This window comes from Zonotrichia albicollis, chromosome 3, assembly GCF_047830755.1.
Source record: "Zonotrichia albicollis isolate bZonAlb1 chromosome 3, bZonAlb1.hap1, whole genome shotgun sequence".
Taxonomy (NCBI): Eukaryota; Metazoa; Chordata; class Aves; order Passeriformes; family Passerellidae; genus Zonotrichia; species Zonotrichia albicollis.
Window position 1 is genome coordinate 47,376,911 of NC_133821.1, and position 19,255 is coordinate 47,396,165.

The 19,255-nt window shown below is 43.2% G+C and overlaps 1 protein-coding gene across 7 annotated transcripts in view; it reads left to right on the forward strand.

Annotated features, from left to right (window-relative positions):
- The first annotated feature begins 269 nt into the window (after positions 1 to 269).
- LTBP1 (latent transforming growth factor beta binding protein 1) overlaps positions 270 to 19,255 on the forward strand; it is a 188,828-nt gene continuing 169,842 nt past the window's right edge. For 2 of the 7 annotated variants that reach the window (XM_074537316.1, XM_074537319.1), the window contains exons 1-3: positions 270 to 3,050; positions 3,452 to 3,522; positions 18,001 to 18,289. In XM_074537316.1, coding sequence (XP_074393417.1) covers positions 2,596 to 3,050; positions 3,452 to 3,522; positions 18,001 to 18,289 — 815 coding nt within the window. In that variant the 5' untranslated portion in view covers positions 270 to 2,595. The remainder of the gene's footprint in view (positions 3,051 to 3,451; positions 3,523 to 18,000; positions 18,290 to 19,255) is intronic. The other 5 variants (XM_074537317.1, XM_074537321.1, XM_074537318.1 and 2 more) reach the window with 3 other exon arrangements.

A 19,255-nucleotide genomic window follows, 5' to 3' on the forward strand; every position in this document is an offset into this window, starting at 1 on the left:
TGATTTTAAAAGGCCAGCATCTGGCTGACGCTGCTCTGTGCTGGATGAACTTCTTGTCCTTTGGAAGCAGAAACTTCTACATGTGAAAAAATTTTGAGCTGAGATTTAGTCTGCAGAGGTGGTTCACTGAAGTCCTCTTTTAGCTGTTAAAACTTATGCAGCCAACCTGATGTGTTACTGCAGCCAAACCTGACATCCAAGACCTTGTGGAGAAGAAGGAGGGGGAGGGAGGGAGGAAGCAAAACCAGATAGCAGACAAATGGAAAAGTGTGGATTTCCTTGCTAGAGGGGGAAAAAAAAAAGGAGAACACTGAAAATCAGATCTGCCATGTAAATTTGTGAGGAGTGCTTGACCTCTAGCAATTAATTTCAGATAACACTAAATGTTTTATCAAGAATGGCTTTATACCTCAGTGATTCTATGCAAGGCATCCACCTTTGTGACTGTATTTCCCTTGAGGTTCCTTACCACTTGCTGTACAGTAGCCAGTAATACACCACATTTGCCCCCTGCTTGACATGACTTAAATCTCACATTTCTTAAAAGCAACTGGCTGCTGCTGTGGAATGATGCAGCTTTTGCCCTCTGTTTAACAAACCCAGCCACACACAGAGTTGCGATCTCATTCTGGAAAACTTCTGAAGGACAGTGGCCTTGTGCAGAGCAACAATCCTGAGTACCACGTCAGTTTCTCACCACTTAGTCAGTCCTCACCTCCCCACACTGGTTTCAAGGTGTTTTTCTGTTCCCTAAATAGTGCAAAACCGGTTAGCATAGTTGGGATTCACAGTAATTAGCTTTTGGAAGGCTGAGCAGTTCACTTGCTGGGAATGTCTTCCAAGTTAAAAAGACAATAGATGTATATGTTTGCTATGAGAAGAGGCAGTGGTCTCACAGTTATCTTCCCTGCTAACTTCAACCCGGGGCTTGGAAACTTTTAGGCTTTATCTCAGTTGTTCTCTGAAGCACCAAAGAGTTTCATTCTCATTTAATCCACTGTGGATTTAGAATACCCAAGTACTTGTGGCATTTTCTTTTCAAACGCTGCGTTTCAATTCAGACCACTGGAGGCACAGGAGCAGAAGCATTTAACATTGATGTGGATGCCTTACACTGTGACTATAGCAAGCTCCAAACTCCCATCTATTTAAAACATCTATTTATTTTTGAGCAGTTTTAAATAGATGAGAACTAAAGAGGAAGGGACTGTTGTGCTCTCAGCACTGGCTTTTGCCTAGAATTGAGTACACCTAAAACCCTCCTGCTCCCCTCTCTGTCTGTGTAGCTGTGCCAAGAGCATTTAAGAGCAAAATCTCGTCAGTTTGGAGCCGGGGTCAGTGTCCTTAAAGCTCTGGAAAAGAGCAGAGGAGAGCCCTGGGAGGAGGACCTGAATTCCAAGCTATTGGATTTGCAAACTGATTCTCCACAAAGTTTCTTGGAAAGAGCTCGGACGCATCAGCTTCTGAGTATTTTAAAAGATGTACCTTCGGGTTATATTGTGAACTTCTGTTTTTTTGTTTACAGCGCTGAAGGGTGAGATTAGTGAAGACATACTGGAGAAAAACGTGGGCAGTTTTGCTTATACATTAATTACGAGTATACAATTGTGGTTTGTATTTCATTCTTTACTAATACATACTGCTTTACGAACATAAAGAAAAACAAGGAACAATACAGTCCCTCCTAATCCTGCTAAGAGCAGCCTCTGACTCTCACCAGGCTGAGACGGAGGGATGTGCTTACCTTAAACGTGTGTAAGCGCTTTCATCGAGTCCCCACCTACCGAGTGAAGCACGTACATTACGCTTTGGGGGCTTTAAAGCCTCACCTCCATTGAAATACAGCAGAAAGGTTCAGCTGTTGCCGAAGCACAGGTACGGGGGGCCGTGCGGGCCGGTCCTGGGCAGAGGGCAGCTCGGCACCCGCGGGTTCCAGCGGGTATTTCTGAGGCTGGCTTAGGGGCGCACGGCCCCGAGCTCCGGACCCCTGCCCGCGGTCACCTGGCCCGGCCGGGCCCCCTCCGGCCCGGGAGCGCCCCTGCCGTGAGGGCGGGCCCAGATTGGCTGCGCGGGGCCGGCACCGGGCAGGGGCTCCCTCCGCCCGCCCCCTCCCCTCCGCACACGCTCACTCGCCGAGAAACTCTTAAAGAGGGGCTTGGGAACAGCCCGCACCGGCTCCGGGGCTGTTCCTTACACATGCAGGCAGACCCCTGGCAGCTCCGGCACCGAGACATCTGCTCTCCATTGCGACCACCCCCCTCCAGCAAACACACTTCCCCTGCTGCTCCTCCTCCATTCCCGCTCCGGCTCGCAGCTCGGCTCGCACCCGCCGCTTCCTTTCTTCCAACGATGTTTTCCTGCTCTACGGGGCGAAGTGTTTGCTGAACTTTCCCAACAGTTTGGGGGGCGGGCGGGAGGATCCTGAGGCTTTTTTCCTCCTCCGCCCCGCCCGGAGCAGTTTGAGGGGCAGCGAGCGGAGGAGGGATCCGCGCCGCGGGCGCAGGTCGCACGCACCCCCGCGTCCTTTGGAGGAGAGGAAACCCTTGCGGCACGGCTCCGCGAAGTTCGCCGGCTGTAGGGATTCCCGCTGTGGAAATGGGTCGGATCAGATGGGGCTTTCTCCTCCTCCTCCTCGCTGCCTGGGCGCTTTTGTCACCAGGGCTCGCAGCTTCCGAAAAGGGCAGGCTAAGGAGGATCACGTACGTCCTGCAGCCCGGCCGGGGCAGCTCCTCTAGCAGCCGGCAGCAGCGCCCGACCCTCCTCGGGGGGGAGCAGCAGCAGCAGCAGCGCACGTTCAATGTGCAGCTGAACACGCGCTACGGCGGCGGCCCCCCGGAGCGGACCCGGCGGATGAGCAAGCCGGGCAGCGCCGCCGTCCAGCTCCGCTTGGGCCCCGCCGGCCAGGTCCACCCCAACTCCGCCGCTCACGCCTCCTCCTTCGCCAAGCCGGCCCGCTTCAGCCCGCGGCTCAAGGCGCCGCCGGGCCCCCACGGCAACAGCAGCGCCGCCCTGCCCCTCCGCCAGAAGCACCAGCTGCAGCCGCTGACGGGGTAAGGCGCCCTCCCGTCCCGCACGTCCCCCGCTCCACACCACAGCTCCCCACCACGCCAGCATCCCGGCCGCTGTCGCCCCTTGGTAGGGGGGAGAGGGCGGAGGGCTGTCCCGGGCTCCGGGGGCACCGCGGCGTTACCTGCCCGGCCCCGCGTTACCTGCTCGGCCCCGGGCCCGGCGCCCCGGAGCACCCGCGCACGTGGGGCCGGGCGCGGGGCCAGGTCCCTTATCCCGGGAATCCGCGGCCGGCCCGGCCCGGCGTGAGGCGTCGAGTTCAGTCGGGAGGGTTCGTTCTTCCCGCCTTTTGTGTCCCCGGCCCAGCGCCCGCCCCGCGGCCCGGCTCGGCGTGGGGAGCGGGGCTGCCCCGCCAGACACTGGTCCTTGTTTGCTGTTCCCGCAGGGTCAATGTGTGCGGGGGGCAGTGCTGCCACGGCTGGAGCAAGGCCACGGGCTCCCAGCGCTGCATCAAACGTGAGTAGGGTGCGGTCGGGGAGGGGCGTGGGGCAGGAGATGTGGTGGGACCCGAGGGGACCGGGCTGGCACCTGGCGAGGTGGTGGGGTCTGGCATCGTCTGTGGGCAAAGAGGTGCTGGCTGAGCTACAGGACCCACGGGACAGATCTAACACTCTTTCCATCCTTAAATCCCTCCTTCCGAACACACTCACCTTTGCTGAAGGGTGAATTGTGGGTGTCTCTTGCGTTTATTTGTAGCACAGTGACATTGTTGGAGAGAGTTTTGTGGAGGCTTTGTATGTGTGAGCATCCCCTCCCCATCAGTTCTTGGTTTTTAGGAGACTTTAGAATGGGGTGCTTAAGATGGTAAAGAATATACCAGAGGAGTACAGGTGGGGAGCAAGGAATTGCCATCTACCCACCCTGTCCCTTCACCAGCATGACACGTGAATGGTCCTGTGTGTTACCACACGGAATTTTTGAAGGGCTGAACAACATGAAACAAGTGGGTTTGGTGACGGTAGAGTGATGTACCTTTAATGAGATAACTAGAAACATGAAATAGGTGCAAAAAATAGCACTGATTGAGCCAGTCCTGCTATGCTCCTGTTGTTCTTTCTAATGAGAGAGTGGAAGAATTTCTGCTACTTTAGGCAAGACTCAGAATGATTGCTAGTGGCTAAACTGGAGTGATGTCATGAGGTCAGGAAAGACTGGAAGGGCATATGTCTTCAGGAAACGCCTGTGAGTCTCAGTGAGATTGGGCAGATCTGGGAATATTGCTCTAGGTCAGCAGGACAGATTGCTGTTCCTGAGAGAGCCGGAGTAAACACTGCTTTCGAGATTTTTTTTTTTCCCCCAATGGCTTTTGTCCCTGTGTGGGATTTTTCACAGTAGGGAGCAATCACTTTTGTAATCCTGACTAAGGTCAAGTACCTTTGACCTGCATGGACCTGTTGCTAAGAAGCAAAGACTTTATGACAGTAGTTAAAGACAAAACCTCACCTACTAATTTAGACATGTATTTAAGATATGCTTCTAAATTAACATTTTCAAACACATACTGCTGTGTTAGGTTAGTCACATTTGCTTAAGACCTTACAAGTACTAGAATGTTTTCCTTCAGCTTACAGTGATATTTTGAGGCTAACTGCAGAGCTTAATAAAAGCCTACCTTAGCTTAAAGACTAATAAAAAAATTAAACCTCTTAGTAATTTCAGGACATTAAGTGAAACATGTATTTTAGCTGTGCTATTGTCAACCAATTTTATTTTCGCTATTTTGAACAAAACTCAATGTTTTGGTTTTTTTCTTAGTGTCGTTTTCTCTGTCTTCTAGTAACTTTCATTTCCAGGCAACTTTTTTGTTTGTAAATTAGGTCATTTTCTTTGCTTTTTGTCCTTTATGATTTGTCTTTTTCATTTCTCTGTTTATCACTTTTCTTTTTTATTGCCTTTTATTTTTAGAGTCTTCAGTAAGGACCAAGACAGAAAATTGGATTTTTATGTGATAGCTGTGTAGAATTTAATTTAAATCCATTAATTATTTGGCTAGTTCTTACAGTTACTGGAGGAATGGAGTAGCAGAGACAAAGTTAAAAGAAGGAAAGGTGGGAGGATTGTCTCATTTTGTGCCTCTGATATTAGGTTCTCCATAGCATTAAATATTCTTATTTTCTGCTCTGATGCTTCTCTAACTTCTCCTAGCAGTGGTATAATACACTTGGCTTGGATTTGCTCAGTTTCACCCCTCTCTTGGCAGGCCAAGGGAAGCACTGAATGTACTGAAGTTGTCTGTTTTGTAACTTAGGCAAACCATGAGATAGCATTGACTTGATTCAGCTCACAGTCATAAAAGCCAGATATCACCTTTTCTGGAAGCTCCTGATGTTCCTTTCAGAAGAAAAGAAAATTATAACTGAACAACAGTTAACTCCTTTGTTTCCTGTAAAATTATAAGTGAGTTTTTAAAATTCAGAGAGCAGGCTCTGTTGGTTTTGAGTGCCTTATTGCAGCAGTGGATTAACTGTGCCACAGATGCTGGCACACCTGAGCTGACTTGATGCAAAGTTGGTTTGATTCTGTCAGGGTTTATTAGTTCAGGCTCAGTATCACTTTAATAAGCTATTTAGTCTCTAGGGCCAGATCTTATTCTTTTGCACAGTGCAAAGCCTGAGTTAATAAACCCCAGACCCATACTGGCTCTTTCCAGAGCCAACTTCCATTTGTCTGCATCGTGCTTCCAGAACCAGAGTGCTGAGAGCCAGCTCTGATCAGCGAGTTTATTAGCTCAGGTGTAATCCCAGGCAGGAACAAGCAGCATGTGTTTCTGCTCTGCTGCACCTGTGTGAATGAGCCTGCCTGGAACCCTCAGCAAGAGGGGGTGAAGGGCAGAGGTCTGCTCTTGCAGCCAGGCTCCCTTCCCTTTTCCCTTCCCTTTTCCCTTCCCTTTTCCCTTCCCTTTTCCCTTCCCTTTTCCCTTCCCTTTTCCCTTCCCTTTTCCCTTCCCTTTTCCCTTCCCTTTTCCCTTCCCTTTTCCCTTCCCTTTTCCCTTCCCTTTTCCCTTCCCTTTTCCCTTCCCTTTTCCCTTCCCTTTTCCCTTCCCTTTTCCCTTCCCTTTTCCCTTCCCTTTTCCCTTCCCTTTTCCCTTCCCTTTTCCCTTCCCTTTTCCCTTCCCTTTTCCCTTCCCTTTTCCCTTCCCTTTTCCCTTCCCTTTTCCCTTCCCTTTTCCCTTCCCTTTTCCCTTCCCTTTTCCCTTCCCTTTTCCCTTCCCTTTTCCCTTCCCTTTTCCCTTCCCTTTTCCCTTCCCTTTTCCCTTCCCTTTTCCCTTCCCTTTTCCCTTCCCGTCCCAGCAGCCTGGCTGGGAGCAGTGGCAGCCACGTCCCTTTTCCCTCAGCAGCAGCCACAGGAGGTGTTTGAAATGTCTCTGTGCAGGTCAGAGGGCAGCATCTGGATGGAGGAGGCAAGGGAACTTTGTAAGTACTTTTATTTAAACTTTAGTCTGGACCTGAACTGCCTGTTGTGTTTACATTTGTTCATGTTCTCTTGGAAGCCTGACACTCCTCAGAAGGTGAACTTCTGTCTTTCTGTGAACTGTGTGAGAGTGCCTACCATATCCAATTCAGACATGTAGGGTTTTCCCCCCTCTGTCCCTAATATTTCAGTTTTACGTTGTAAAGCTTTAAGAACTTTTTTCAAACTCAGAGTGACTTAGAATGATGCAGCTCTTCATAATTTAATTAAAAAGATTAAATGATAACAGCGTTAGAAGTATTCAGAATTGCTTTGTGCTGGGCATATGATGCCTAACAATCAAAACCAACCTTTTTGAAGCTTTCAGAACATCCACCTTTGGGTAAAGACAAAGGTGGGAAAAATTGAACCACAACAGTAAACATCTTGGAAAGTCAGAAGCACGTGAAAATGTTTAGGACAAGGATTGTCTTCCAGTCGTAGTTATCATAGGTTATAATCTGTGCAAGTGCAGTAATGAGATACCACTGAGGCTGGAGACACCATGTTTTGTTAGTACTTGTTGCATAACAGAGCTCTTTAGAAACATTAATTAGCTCTGTAACATGTCTCTAAGGCAAGTAAAGCTTAGAGAGTGGGGTTTTTATTATTTCATTTATGGAAATTAAGCCATAGGTTAAATGTGGTCTTAGACAAGTTACAACAACTGTCAGGAAGGGCTCTGCTGGAAATCAGGAGTTCCCACCGCCCAAATGTGTGTTTATCCTGTTGCAATCTGTTGTCTCCAACTTCGTTATTTACTACTAAACTTCTGTTAGTTAAAACTACTTCTACAAAATTTGCTCTTCTGCTTGTTCTGGTTTTGTTTGCTTAATGGTACAAGGAGCTGTTTTCCATGTTGGGAACATAAGAGAAAATTGCATATTGTATGGAGAATCTGATATCTTAAAAAGATAAATGAGAAGATCCACCTTGTAGTAGTAGTAGTAAACCCCTTGTAAAATGTATAATATGTTTTGTCTGGAGTATTAATAGCAGTTGTTTGTGAGTGACCTCAGTGTAAACTGGATGGTTAAAAAAATGGAAGGCGCCTGCAGTTTTTAATGGCATGAGTTCCTTACTGCAAAGGTGTAAGAAAGGCTCATAGGGCAAAGAGGTGAGGAAGTGGGTTTTGGAGGAACACATTCAGAATAAATTTCCTATAGGGAGATCAATTGCTGTCTTTGTAGAACCCAGGTGTGCCATCATTGTCATCTAAGATTAAAAGGGTATTAAGTCGTTCTTAGCTGAAGGTATTGTGTGTTTGCAAGCATGTATTCCGTGCATAGGGCTAGTACTTTGGTGTTTAAACTAGACTGAATTCTATGAGTTTGATCATGAGCTGTCTGTCATGTCCTTGGGCACTTTGGGAAGGTCATCAGAAAATAAGAAAGCAGTCTGTTGACTTTTTCTTTGTATTAAAAGATTATCTTGAAAATACTCTTTTAAGAAAGACTGCCTGACTCAATGTTAAGTGAAGACTTAGAGAGGTTTAATTTATTTTTCAGAATAGGAAAATACAGAACAGTAGATACTTGCTGCTGTAGAGGCAGGAGACTAGAAAGCTGTGTGAATACTTGCCCCGAGGAAGGGTCCTCTTTGTTCAGTTTCTGAATTTCCTTAGCCTCTGCCTGTGGCCTGCTGTTCAGTTTGAGCCACCTCCTCCCTGAAGTTCCAGAGCTGCACTTCTGGCTGTGGCTGAGTAAGCATGCTCCAGCTTTGTGTCTCCTTCAGGACATGGCACCTGACAGTGTGGCCAGGGGCTCCAGATCACGGGCATGGAGTGTGCCCTAAGATGCTTCCAAATTGTGCTTCTGAATTTCTTGGGGAGCGTGAGGGAAAGATTGCATGCTTAGGTCTTGTCCTGGAATAGGGTTAGGATCCAAACCTGGAAACTTAGAAATATATGTGAGTCCTCCAGTTTAGATGTAAAACTCTGGATCACAAAACATCTTAGTGTGATTTGCTTGGAATCTCTTTTTGTGCCTTCAGTTTAGCTCCTAGAAAGGGATATTCAGGAGAGCTGTTCTTTTCATCATTGGAACTGAGTACTTCAAATGTTTGCAGCTGTGCTTCTTGGTGGTTTTCTGGTCACAACCAGTTCCTGAGGCTTGTGCTTAATCAGTTTTGTGGCTTTGAGTTTTACCAAGTTCTGTTTATTTACATTGTGTATACAAAGCCTAACTATAACATACTGTCCCCAAATGTTGTTTCTTCTCATTCTAAGACCATCATCTCAGTAAAAGCAATACCAATCTCCTTCAAATTATGTCTAAATCAAAATTTAATATCTGAGTTTTAAAGAGACAAACTACTTGGACCCATGTGACTGACCTACACATTAGTCCTTTTTGATCTATCTATCCTTTCATGTGGTTTTTAAACAATTCAGAGTTGAAAAACCAAATGTTTGAGAAGCTTGGTTTTGCCTTTGCTGTGCTTGCTACTGTAATATGTAAATAAAACTTTTGAATTTCATGAACAGGAAATGGGCTTTCATAGTGGGAAGGCGCTTGTTAGGCCTTGGTAGTAATTCTTCTATGCTTTATTTTTCACTTACTGCCCTTGGCAAGGGGATGGAATGACAGGGTCCAAATTCTTGTAGCATTTGTGCATTAGCATGGAGCAGATCTACAGACAAAACCCTTTGGGTTTGATGACCTAAGGCCCAGGGCATGTGTGTTTCAGGGCTTAGTGTTTTATTTGGGGCAAGGTGTAGTCCGTTCTTGTGGAATGAACACCAATATGAGGCTGAAATACATTAGGTGAATTCTTGGAGTGCTCACGTTTTGAATTTTGCTTTTTATTATTTAGATATATTTTTTTCTTTGCACCTTAAAAGAAACAGAGTGCACACACCTGAAGATGGTCCCACAACACAAACCAAACCTCTGTGAGTGAAGTTGGTACGACAGCTTCAGTAGAAGCTGACCCAAACCAGCAGAAATGCAGACTTTGAGCACAGTGTCTGTCTCCTGGCCATGGTTGGCAGCCAACCTCCCTCCTGTGAGACCCAGCTGTGAGAAATGGGGGAGCTGTTAGCTGCTGCCTCCGCTACACATGACCATGCCATGTGGCATTCCCTCATTTTGGCGAGGAAACTTAAGTCCACAATTAGTATGAAGTGAAACCTACCCAGCCTTCTCTTTGTGAGACACTGGGGACTTTACTGGAAACAAGCTCATAATGGTACATGGTCTGTTTCATACAAATACTGCAAGTGTGTATAGAATTAAGACAGAGCCAGAAAAAAAAGAACCTTAAAAGAAACTTGTCAAGATGTTGTGCTCTCACGCTGGAGCAGATGGCAGATTGATGGTGAACTTGTTCAGCTCATTGCAGCAGTTAGTGTTAACAAAAGAAGCAGGATCTGCAGTAAAATTGTGGTAAATCTACAGTGGATAAAAAGTCCTGACGCTTCCCTTGTTAATAGAGAATCAGAATGAACACAGAAAACGGAAGTGTTTTGGTTTTATATTGTTTCCCTCCCTTTCAGTTTGTTGGCTGTTTGTTTTCAGTGTGTAACTTGGAAGTGGAGAAGAAAGCTGTGTATGTGCCAGGGAAAGCTGTGGTTCATCCTTCCGTTGTGCCCTGCCTGGTTCTGCAGATGTGTAGGAACAAAATGATGCATTGACACAGATGTGATGCTTTGATACTCACAGGAGTAGTCTTACACCTCTCTCCTTACAGCTTCTCTTCCTGAGCTTGGAGAAGGGAAGAGCTGGAAGGGAGCATGCTCCCCTCACCTCCTGTCCTGCAAAGTGGCGTTGTGTTTGGGATCAGTGAGCCTCCCAGCCTTGGGAACAGCAGGGCTGTAGCAAGGTGTGGGGTTCTGCTCTCTGTGAGGCCTGGAGAAAATGCAGCCTTCCCCTTGAAGGGCTGCTGGTGCCAACTGATCCTGCCTTAAAGGAAGCTTGGATTGCCTGGGAGCTCTAGGATTTGTGGAGGGTAGATGGAAAGGGGCACACACCTCCATAAACTGTCTCCCTGTTCAAACTCTGCAGTACTGGGTGTGAACAGATTATTGATGGTTTGGGTGGCCAAATCAGTCCATGCTCTGTAACTGGTATGTTAGTTGTTGGACTGATGTTGGGCTGGGTTTGAGGTTTCTTTAGTTGGCTTTTTGTTCTGCCTTTAAAAGCAGCAGTACTTATGTAGCCTAGTTTGTTCCTAGAAAATAGACCCTGTGCATTGACTAAAGAAAGCAAGCAAATCCTTAGCATTTCTCCACATCCGTGACTGCACACACAGGGGGAAGAAACATTTTACATTTAGTAAGGGCGAGATGTTCATTTAAATACAGAGCTAAAAATAGGTCTGCTTAGACATGTTCTTTTTTTTGTCAAGTGCAGATAGTAATCCCTGCATGTGGGAAATTGTTTTGTGTCCTATGGCAAGATTTGTTGTTTTTTATAATTGAGGTCAAGTTTTTATTATCCCTAGATGGCAGTTTAGGCCTGGAATTTCAGAGAAGTTCAACCGAATTGTGCACTCTTATTGAGAATTGGTTGAATTTAGGGAAAACTTCATTGTACTTACTGGTTTGCTACTCTACTGTAGTTAATAGTGTTTTTCTCTAGTCTTTCTCTTTTTTGTAACACTTCAGTTGTCCTGCATCCAGTTAAATATTTCCAGTTGCTTTTTTACTGAGCTTGTCTTAGTTTGTTCAGTTTCCTGCAAATTTATGATGAAGGATTTTGTAACAAAATAAGTAAGCACTGTACTGAGAAATGTTAAGAGAATTAAAAAAGATTGCATACTGGAGTGTTAACCACTCAAGCAGCAAAACCAGTGTGTAACATGTGAATCTGCTGGTTTCCTTGGCTTAGTCCTTTCTGCAATGAACAATTTTCATTTTTATTTGTGGGCACTGGAATGATAAAGGGATCTGTAGCATGTGAAATATTTGTCTTGTCAGAATATGCATAGTTATGATCTCCTATAATTAAATACTTTAAAATGCCTCTCAGATTGTACAGTCTTAAATATTTATATTATATGAACTCCAGTAAACACAACATGAATGAAAATGCCAAGTATGAAACAGTGTGTTACATTCTTGCTGCTGGTAGAATAATGCATCCTTTTGCTGAAGTTAAGCTTTAGAAGTATTTGAGTAGAGTTGCTATTCAATTCTGCTGAGTCTTGGCATTCAGAGATTATACAATGGAGATACATAGAATATAATATTAGTAAAGTACATTATGTTGCCATTAGGTTAAGAGAGAAACTGATTTTTTATGTGTTTATTTTAAAAGAAATATGTATACTAAAAGCATTGTTTTTTGTTTCCCTCCCTTCCTGGAGGTCATGTTTACATGCCATTGTGGGAATGAATCTGGTGGTTTGAAGTGGACAGCAAGGAATTCCAACACGTGCTTGCATTTGAAATATATTTAGGGACAGAATTCCTTAAGACCATATAGTTATGATAAAAACAAGTTCCTGCCCAGAAAGACACAGATGGTTGCAATACTACCTCCATTAGTAGTGTAGAGGTCATACAGGTTTTGTGCAGTTAATGTAATTTCTTAGGATTGTATAAAAGTAACTTCAGCTTTTTTATTTTAAATAAAATGGTTTTACAACAAGGTTGTATGACCCTTGGTTGCTAATCCCTCTCTCCTTCATTCTCAATGAATGTTTAGAATTTTTGGATATATTTCTGGTAAACTTTTCAATTTTTGAAACCTCTTTGGTGTGAGATACCCAGATAGAGAACTAGATCCCCAAAAAAGCATTAGCTTCAGTGAACTTTTGGGTTTCTAGACTCCAGTTGCATCCTCAGTCCTGACAATGACTTCATACTTAAAAGGGTATTCAGAGTAAAAGCAAATAATTAAGTGGTGAGCTAAGCAGTAGGGTAGTTCAGAGAACAGGAAATTCTATAAAAACATTGCTCTTCTTCAGGATGTCAGCACCACATTCAGATTTTTCTGAGGCACACTGAAATATGCCTCTTTGCTTTCAGAACCCACAAATTTTGCCTTCCAAGGAAAGCACTTCACTGCTTTTCTTCTGGAATCGGTGGGGGATCATCACTCTGTCTTTCAACCCAGCAGGAGTTAAAGGTGCCTTTGTATCACAGCTTTTTGTTTAGGATGTGCACTCAACCAAGATGAGCTTTGGTTTGGTTTCCTCGTGTGTTTGAGGAATAAAAATCTTGCATTCGTGCAAGAAGGCATATTTGTTATGCCTTTAACAGTGTTCCTATGTTGCATGTAAGGAAACTTGAAAACTCTGCCCTCAGCACAGATGTATCCATGTCATAGTGTTGGTTTTCCCCCTTTCTGTAAACTTCATGCATGCTTCATTCCTCAGCCATTTTGTGCTGGAATTTGAAACAGCTCTATGCTTAAAATCCTCTTTCCAATTGCTGTATTTTCTATTATTTGCCCTCTGGCATGTATTGTGCCTGACAGGATTTACACACTCCTGTGGGAGAAGTTGATACATACTGTGCCAATGTGCACGGTGATGAAATTTGTTTAAACTGCTGCTGAACTATTATGTGTGCTCAAAAGGAGGAAAAAAAAAGATAAGTTTCACATGGAAAAAGAAAGAAACATGGTAGATGGGTGCATTAGAAATAGCATAAGACTCACAACAATTGCTGTTATAGCAATTGTGTTGAAGTATTAGAAGTTCAGGAATGACATTGAAAAATGTTTGTGGACATTTAAGTACAAACCAACAGCAGTTGCTTGTTAAAGGAAGGTGGGGCTGAAGCTAAAAGGCTAGAAACTTGGGTGCAGAAAACTTTTGGCATATTTAAATTTGTTAATTGTGAGTTTCTCACTGAAAAAAGTAATTTTGTGGTTTTCTGTTCTTCACAGGGAAATAAACTTGTAAATATGTTGTTACTTTTGAGAAGGTGAAGTGATTAGCGTAGGAATGAGATTGTAATGATCTTAATCCAAGAATGAGCGTTAGTTTAATATTACTTTAATAGAAACATTTTTAGGGTAAGTGGAGTCGGTTGTACTTGTATTTTGATTCATTTGAAGGGAAAAATATAAATTTTTATCTAAACTCCTTCCATAAATGGCAGCATTTTATGCTTACTGGTTCCAAATAATAAATTATACTTGATTTGGAATGTATTGAAACTAATTACATGCTGTATATGTCGAAGTTTTAAAATATTTATGTGGTTTGAAACGATTATAAATCTTTTATTTTAGGTCTTACTTCTGCAAATATTTATATACACTTTAACTGTAATGACATGAGCACATGGACTGAAAAGTGTGTATGTATAGATCAGTCCCAAACCAACATAAGATGTTTTGGAAGGGGTGTGTATAAACCTAATGTTAATGTTATTTTACCCTTGCTTTTCTGAAAGGATATCACAAGTACAACCATGCTGGGCCTGAAATGCATTTGTCAAAGCCAGTAGTAGTCTGTCTGAGAGAGTGGTGAGCAGTGGTTGATTAGGGAAAGATGTATTACAAGGATGAACATTTTAGGCTTTCTGTGACTTAGGTACTTCTGAAGCAAACGTGTCACTTGACTTTATTTTTAGTAGATACAGATTACGTGGTCTTAAAACATGAACCAACCCAAGACAATCCTGGTTCCTTCCCCACTGTATTGGGTCTGGCTGAGCTGGGGCTGTGCTTTGCATTGGTACCTAGAAAGGTGTGGGTAACACTCCAGAGTTTTGGCTACTGCTGACCGGCCCTGGCACAGCACCAGCAATGATTCCCAACATTCCCTTCCCCCCATCAATAGGCTGGGGATGGACAAGATCCTGGGAGGGGACACAACTGGGACAGCTGATCCAAACTGACCAAAGGGATGTTGCGTACCGCATCACATCAGCTGAGATAGAAAAGCTAAGGAAAGGTGAAGAAACAGAGGGCATTTGTTATTTACAAAGCTTGCCTTCTGACGCAACCCCTATGCATGCTGAAGCCCTGCTTCCTGGGAAGTGGCTGAACATCACTTGCTGATGGGAAGTAAAGAATAAGCCTGGTTTTTTTTCTCTTTACTTGTGTGCCCACAAACCTTTTCTTTAGTAAACTGCCTTATCTCAACCTGTGAGTTGTTTTTGATCTTATTTTCTTTCCCCTGTCTAGCTGGGGACTGATAGAGCAGCTCAGTGGACACCTGGCATCCAGCCCAGGTCAACCTCACCACAAAGCACACTTGTGGAAAGTGAGGGAAGGTTGGCTGTATTGTCTATGCCTGGCCTTTCAGTGTGGCCAACTTCCATGGCACAGCAAGTTTTGGATGTTGCAGCGAAGTAGCTCAAAGAGCAGATCACTCAACCTCTGACAGAAAAATCTATGGAGACTTTTTAAACACAAAACCAGCATTCTTGCTCAGGAAGTTGCTGAGCCTCTAATTCATAAAAGCTGCAGTGGTATAAATTTTTATTGTGTCTCACCCTGTCCTTAAGCACCCACCTTAGTAATGGAGGGAGAACACCACTTAAATGGATCTTTAATCTGACCCACTAAGCTTAGTCTCGTTATTTGCATCTTTGCCAAGCTCCATTTTGAATTTCCAGTCATGACCTCCTTGAATTGAATAGGATGAAGTCAATTGCCTTTAACAGCAGTATATTGGCCTGCTTTTCAGTTTTGAACTTAATACTTCCACGCTGCAGGTTTTGGAACCTTAACTTTGTGGAAAATTCTGGTGTTTTCAGTTTTATGGGCCATTATTGTTGTCTTCAAACAAAATAATTAGGTCATTCATTTGGCACACTACAGCTGTCTTGAACATTTTAGACACTAAACTGCTGTATTATGTCAATTAAAATGTTCATTTTAATTCTTTCCTAAAACGTGATCTTTTATCCAGTTTTGTGATCTTCTATTATGCAACATTAATGAAGGACCTCAGTCAAAAGGTTCATTGCTGTGAAGATTTAATGGGTGGGGTTTTTACCTGTTGTCACTGGTCTTATAGCACAGTTGTTGGAACTCCTGATGGTTCTTTTGTTAAAGGCCAGTTAGAGTAATGCAGTTTGTCCTGCAGAAGATTTGCTTCGTGTACATGTAATGTGTGTCAGGGTTTACTTTACTGTCAGTGAAGTAACAATGTTCAAGGCTGTGTGGGCAAAAAAGATGAGGTAATTTCAAAACAGGTTCTGGTTTTAGTTTTATAGTTTTAAATTCACTGCTGCCTTCACCTTAATCAGTAGAAACTCAAGGTTTTGTAGGCTTCTGAAGCACAAATTTGGTTCTTAACTACAGGAAAAGGAGTTGCAGTCTTTCCAAGGTTGTCTTTTTGTGTATGTATACAGTGTTACTTCACTTTTGGGAGGAGATATGCCATAATCAGTGTCCTAGCAGAGTGGGTGTTTTTTCATACTGACTTTAGTGTGGTCTTCTTAGCTTACTTCTGTGTTGAGTCATTGGTTTTTAAATAATTTCTTGAGAAACTTAGAGGTTAATATAGGCACGTGTGCATAAATCTCCACAAATATATGAATGTTTTCTTAATGTAAAAATGGGACTTTTGAAAGTCTTGTTTTTTTAAAAATAATTTCTTCTAAAGCACTCTCAACTGGGCCCAAATTCTTTACTGTGATTTTTGCACATTTCACACAGGTGACCCAGGTGATGGGGTCACTCTTCTGGTCTTAAGAGTCTCTCCAAAGCCAGTGAAATTTAATTAGAATTTCAGGCTCCTGAATTTATTTTCCACTATGTAATTTATTTCAGTCATGTGCATATAATTGAATTTTCACTGTTTCTAGCAAAATCTAAGATTTAAAATAAGGCCCAGGGAAGACTTGGCTTATCTATTACAGCATATGCTTGTTGCAAATCCCCTCTCAAGTTTTCAGTAAAAATGGTCTTCAGTCTTCCAGTATAGACAAGACAGAGTCTCAAAAATAAACCAGTAGAAGTGAGCAAATGATACTTTCGTGTTGCCAGGGAGGTGTATAATATACATTTAAGGTAAATATATGAGAAAAAAAAAAACTTTCACATGGAGAGGAAAAGTGTAAGTGAAAAAACCCCATGCAGAACTCAGGTTTAAGTTGCAGGGCAGTTCTGGTGCTGTGTGCAGTTGGTATATATGATACATTTGCCTGTGGATAAAATAGGCCTCCAAACTAATGCAGTCCCATTCTAAAGAGTTAATTCATATATATTCTTGTGCATTTAATTTATTTTTACATATAGAAGAATGTATTAGAACTTGATTGAAGTGTCAAGTACTCTACATGGGCCAGGGTTGCGGACTGATTTTTGTTCAGTTGGATGTATCTGAATGTGGTACAGAATCCCATGTTATAGTTCAAGATATTATCTTAGCTATTCTAGTAAAAAAATTATCACCTGGCATATACTTTTGTTGATGTTAAAAGATCATTAAAAATATTAAAAATTTGCTTAGTTTGTAGGAACAAAGTAGCTCAGCCATATTTTTTTCTTACACATGTTTCATTGTATGCCATCTTTAATGTGAATAATGAAACTTTTTTTTTTGCTTTAATATTAAGTTGTGTCCTTTAGATAATTAATTTGTTTTGCCATCTCTATGTGATGCAAATTTCACTATCCAAAATAAATCCTCAAGGTAGACATGCCTTTGCAGTATTATGTGTATTTATAGTCAGCAGTTGCTATTGCTTTCCTCCCTCCCTCCCTCTATTTTTTGGATGGGATTTGCTGCTCCTCCCAGTTTCTTGTTCATTCAGAGTGGAGTTGGTACTGCATTGTCTGGGTGTACAAGCTGGGTGTTGAGTCTAGGCTGGTTATTCAGTCTCCCTCTGTAGTCACTAGGTAGAGCAAGGCAAAGCAGTGCAATCAATCCTCTCTGAAGGCCACGTGTGTTTTAAAGAATCTGATCCCTTTTCACTGATGGCACAAAGAACCTATAGAAGCTGGTTTGGGATAATCACAAGCACCTGTCTGTTTCTTCCTAGGTGTAGCAATGTCGAGGTAGCAGCAGCTCCCATCTCCTGTGTTGTTACAGTGGGGGACTGCAGGGAATGCCGTTTGGGTTTTAGAGGGGGAGGGGTTGAATTGCTTCACGCCTCTCTGCAATGTTTTGTGATGTGGCTGTAGGGATTCATTCTGGATACCTGTGCAGCATCTGATTTTAAAATAGTGGTAAAATGAATCCCAGCCTGGATCAGTAGTAGAATTCTGTACCTGTGTAGTATTGTTTCATCAGATGCAGTTTGGATTTTTAAAGTATGAGGAGAAGGGATGCTGAGCAGAAAGGAGGAAGATTTGAAATAATGCTGTATTTCATGATTTAAGTAGTGTATTTCCTATTTTTTAGATCCAGCATTTTACTCTTTGAAGTTGTTAAAATGCTGTGCATGTCTGCTGTGCTAGAAATCAGTAAAAGCTGTACCAACTTGTATATTACATTTTGTGGAGCTTAGCAATGTTGCTTTCTCCTACTCCAGTTAACATTAACAATTAATGCCTTTTTTTATTGTGGGGAGGGTTTGCATTTTCCTTCCTGCTTTGTTTCACAGGTAATTTTTAAAATGTCTTTCCTCAGCGAACTGTGCACCGCCGTGCCAAAATGGAGGGATGTGCCTGCGACCCCAGCTTTGTGTGTGCAAACCAGGAACAAAAGGGAGCTCCTGTGAGGATACAGGCGTGCAAGACACCTCTTCCCCTGGAGGCCGGAGCCCCGCTGTTCCCCCGTGGCCCATACCCCAGCAGGCTGCCCAGCAAACCTTCTCCCAGAAGGTGCAGGTCCCGCCCAAGGCTGGCCCCATGGCTCAGATGGCATTCACAATCAAGCAGAAGCCTCCTGTTGGGTTAACTCAGCAAATGCAACCACAGTAAGTGTTTTCTTTGCTCTCAAAGAAGTTCAGTAGGTCAGATTTATACAGTGTTGTTCCTTGCAAATGTTTTCAAAAAATCATACTTGGAAACTGTCACAGATTTTTTAAAGCAGCTTCTTGTTTTAACTGTAAGATTTCAGTGGATGCTTAGGCCGTTATTACTTATGAGCCAGATTTCCTTACTTGAATAGAATATGATATCAGTCCCATGATATCAGTCAGCTTCTGTTTTCCTTAGAATGATACTGCTGTACTAGTTTTGGAGGAATTATTCCTAATTTACACCCATGACCTTTTGAGTTTATCCTAGAACCAAGTCTGACATGGAGTTCTGACACATTGTGTAACTGAGGAGAGTAAGATTTGGTGCTTCTGTTTGGGTTTTTTCTATTTTCATTATGTGTTCTCTTTTAGTTAGAAGTGTGTGTGTCTGTGCTATTTCTGCTTGCTTGTGTTTGAGGTTCAGGATTGTATCTGACTGCCATAAACAGCGAGGAAACACCCATCTTGTTAGACAATTTTTTCTCTGCCTCTTTAGTAGCTGGTGACTTAGCCAGCCTTTGATATTATTTCTCTGAACTTTAAGTACTTAATGTGAGTCTGAAATTTCTCTAATTGTACTGTTTTTATTGATGTGCGCAACCTTAATTTATTTCAAGACCCCATTTGATATGGGGGGAGGAAGGATTACAGGAGGGTGGTAGTCAAGTGGAATATGAGCAGTTTTAGGTGTTTTCACCTAAAACTGCTGCTGTCCTTCCACTTTCAGGTGAAGACAGTGACAAAAGGTGTTTCTGTCCTGTAAGAGGTGTTGCTTTTGGAGAGGTTGCTTTTGCTTTGAAGGAAGGTGTAGTCTGTCTTGCTTCTAGTCTGCAGAGCAAGATAATCAGGACTAGGAAATAAATTGTGTTTTCCTGTGTTTTCCATTTTCAAAACTATAAAAATGAATGTGGAAGGGGTGGT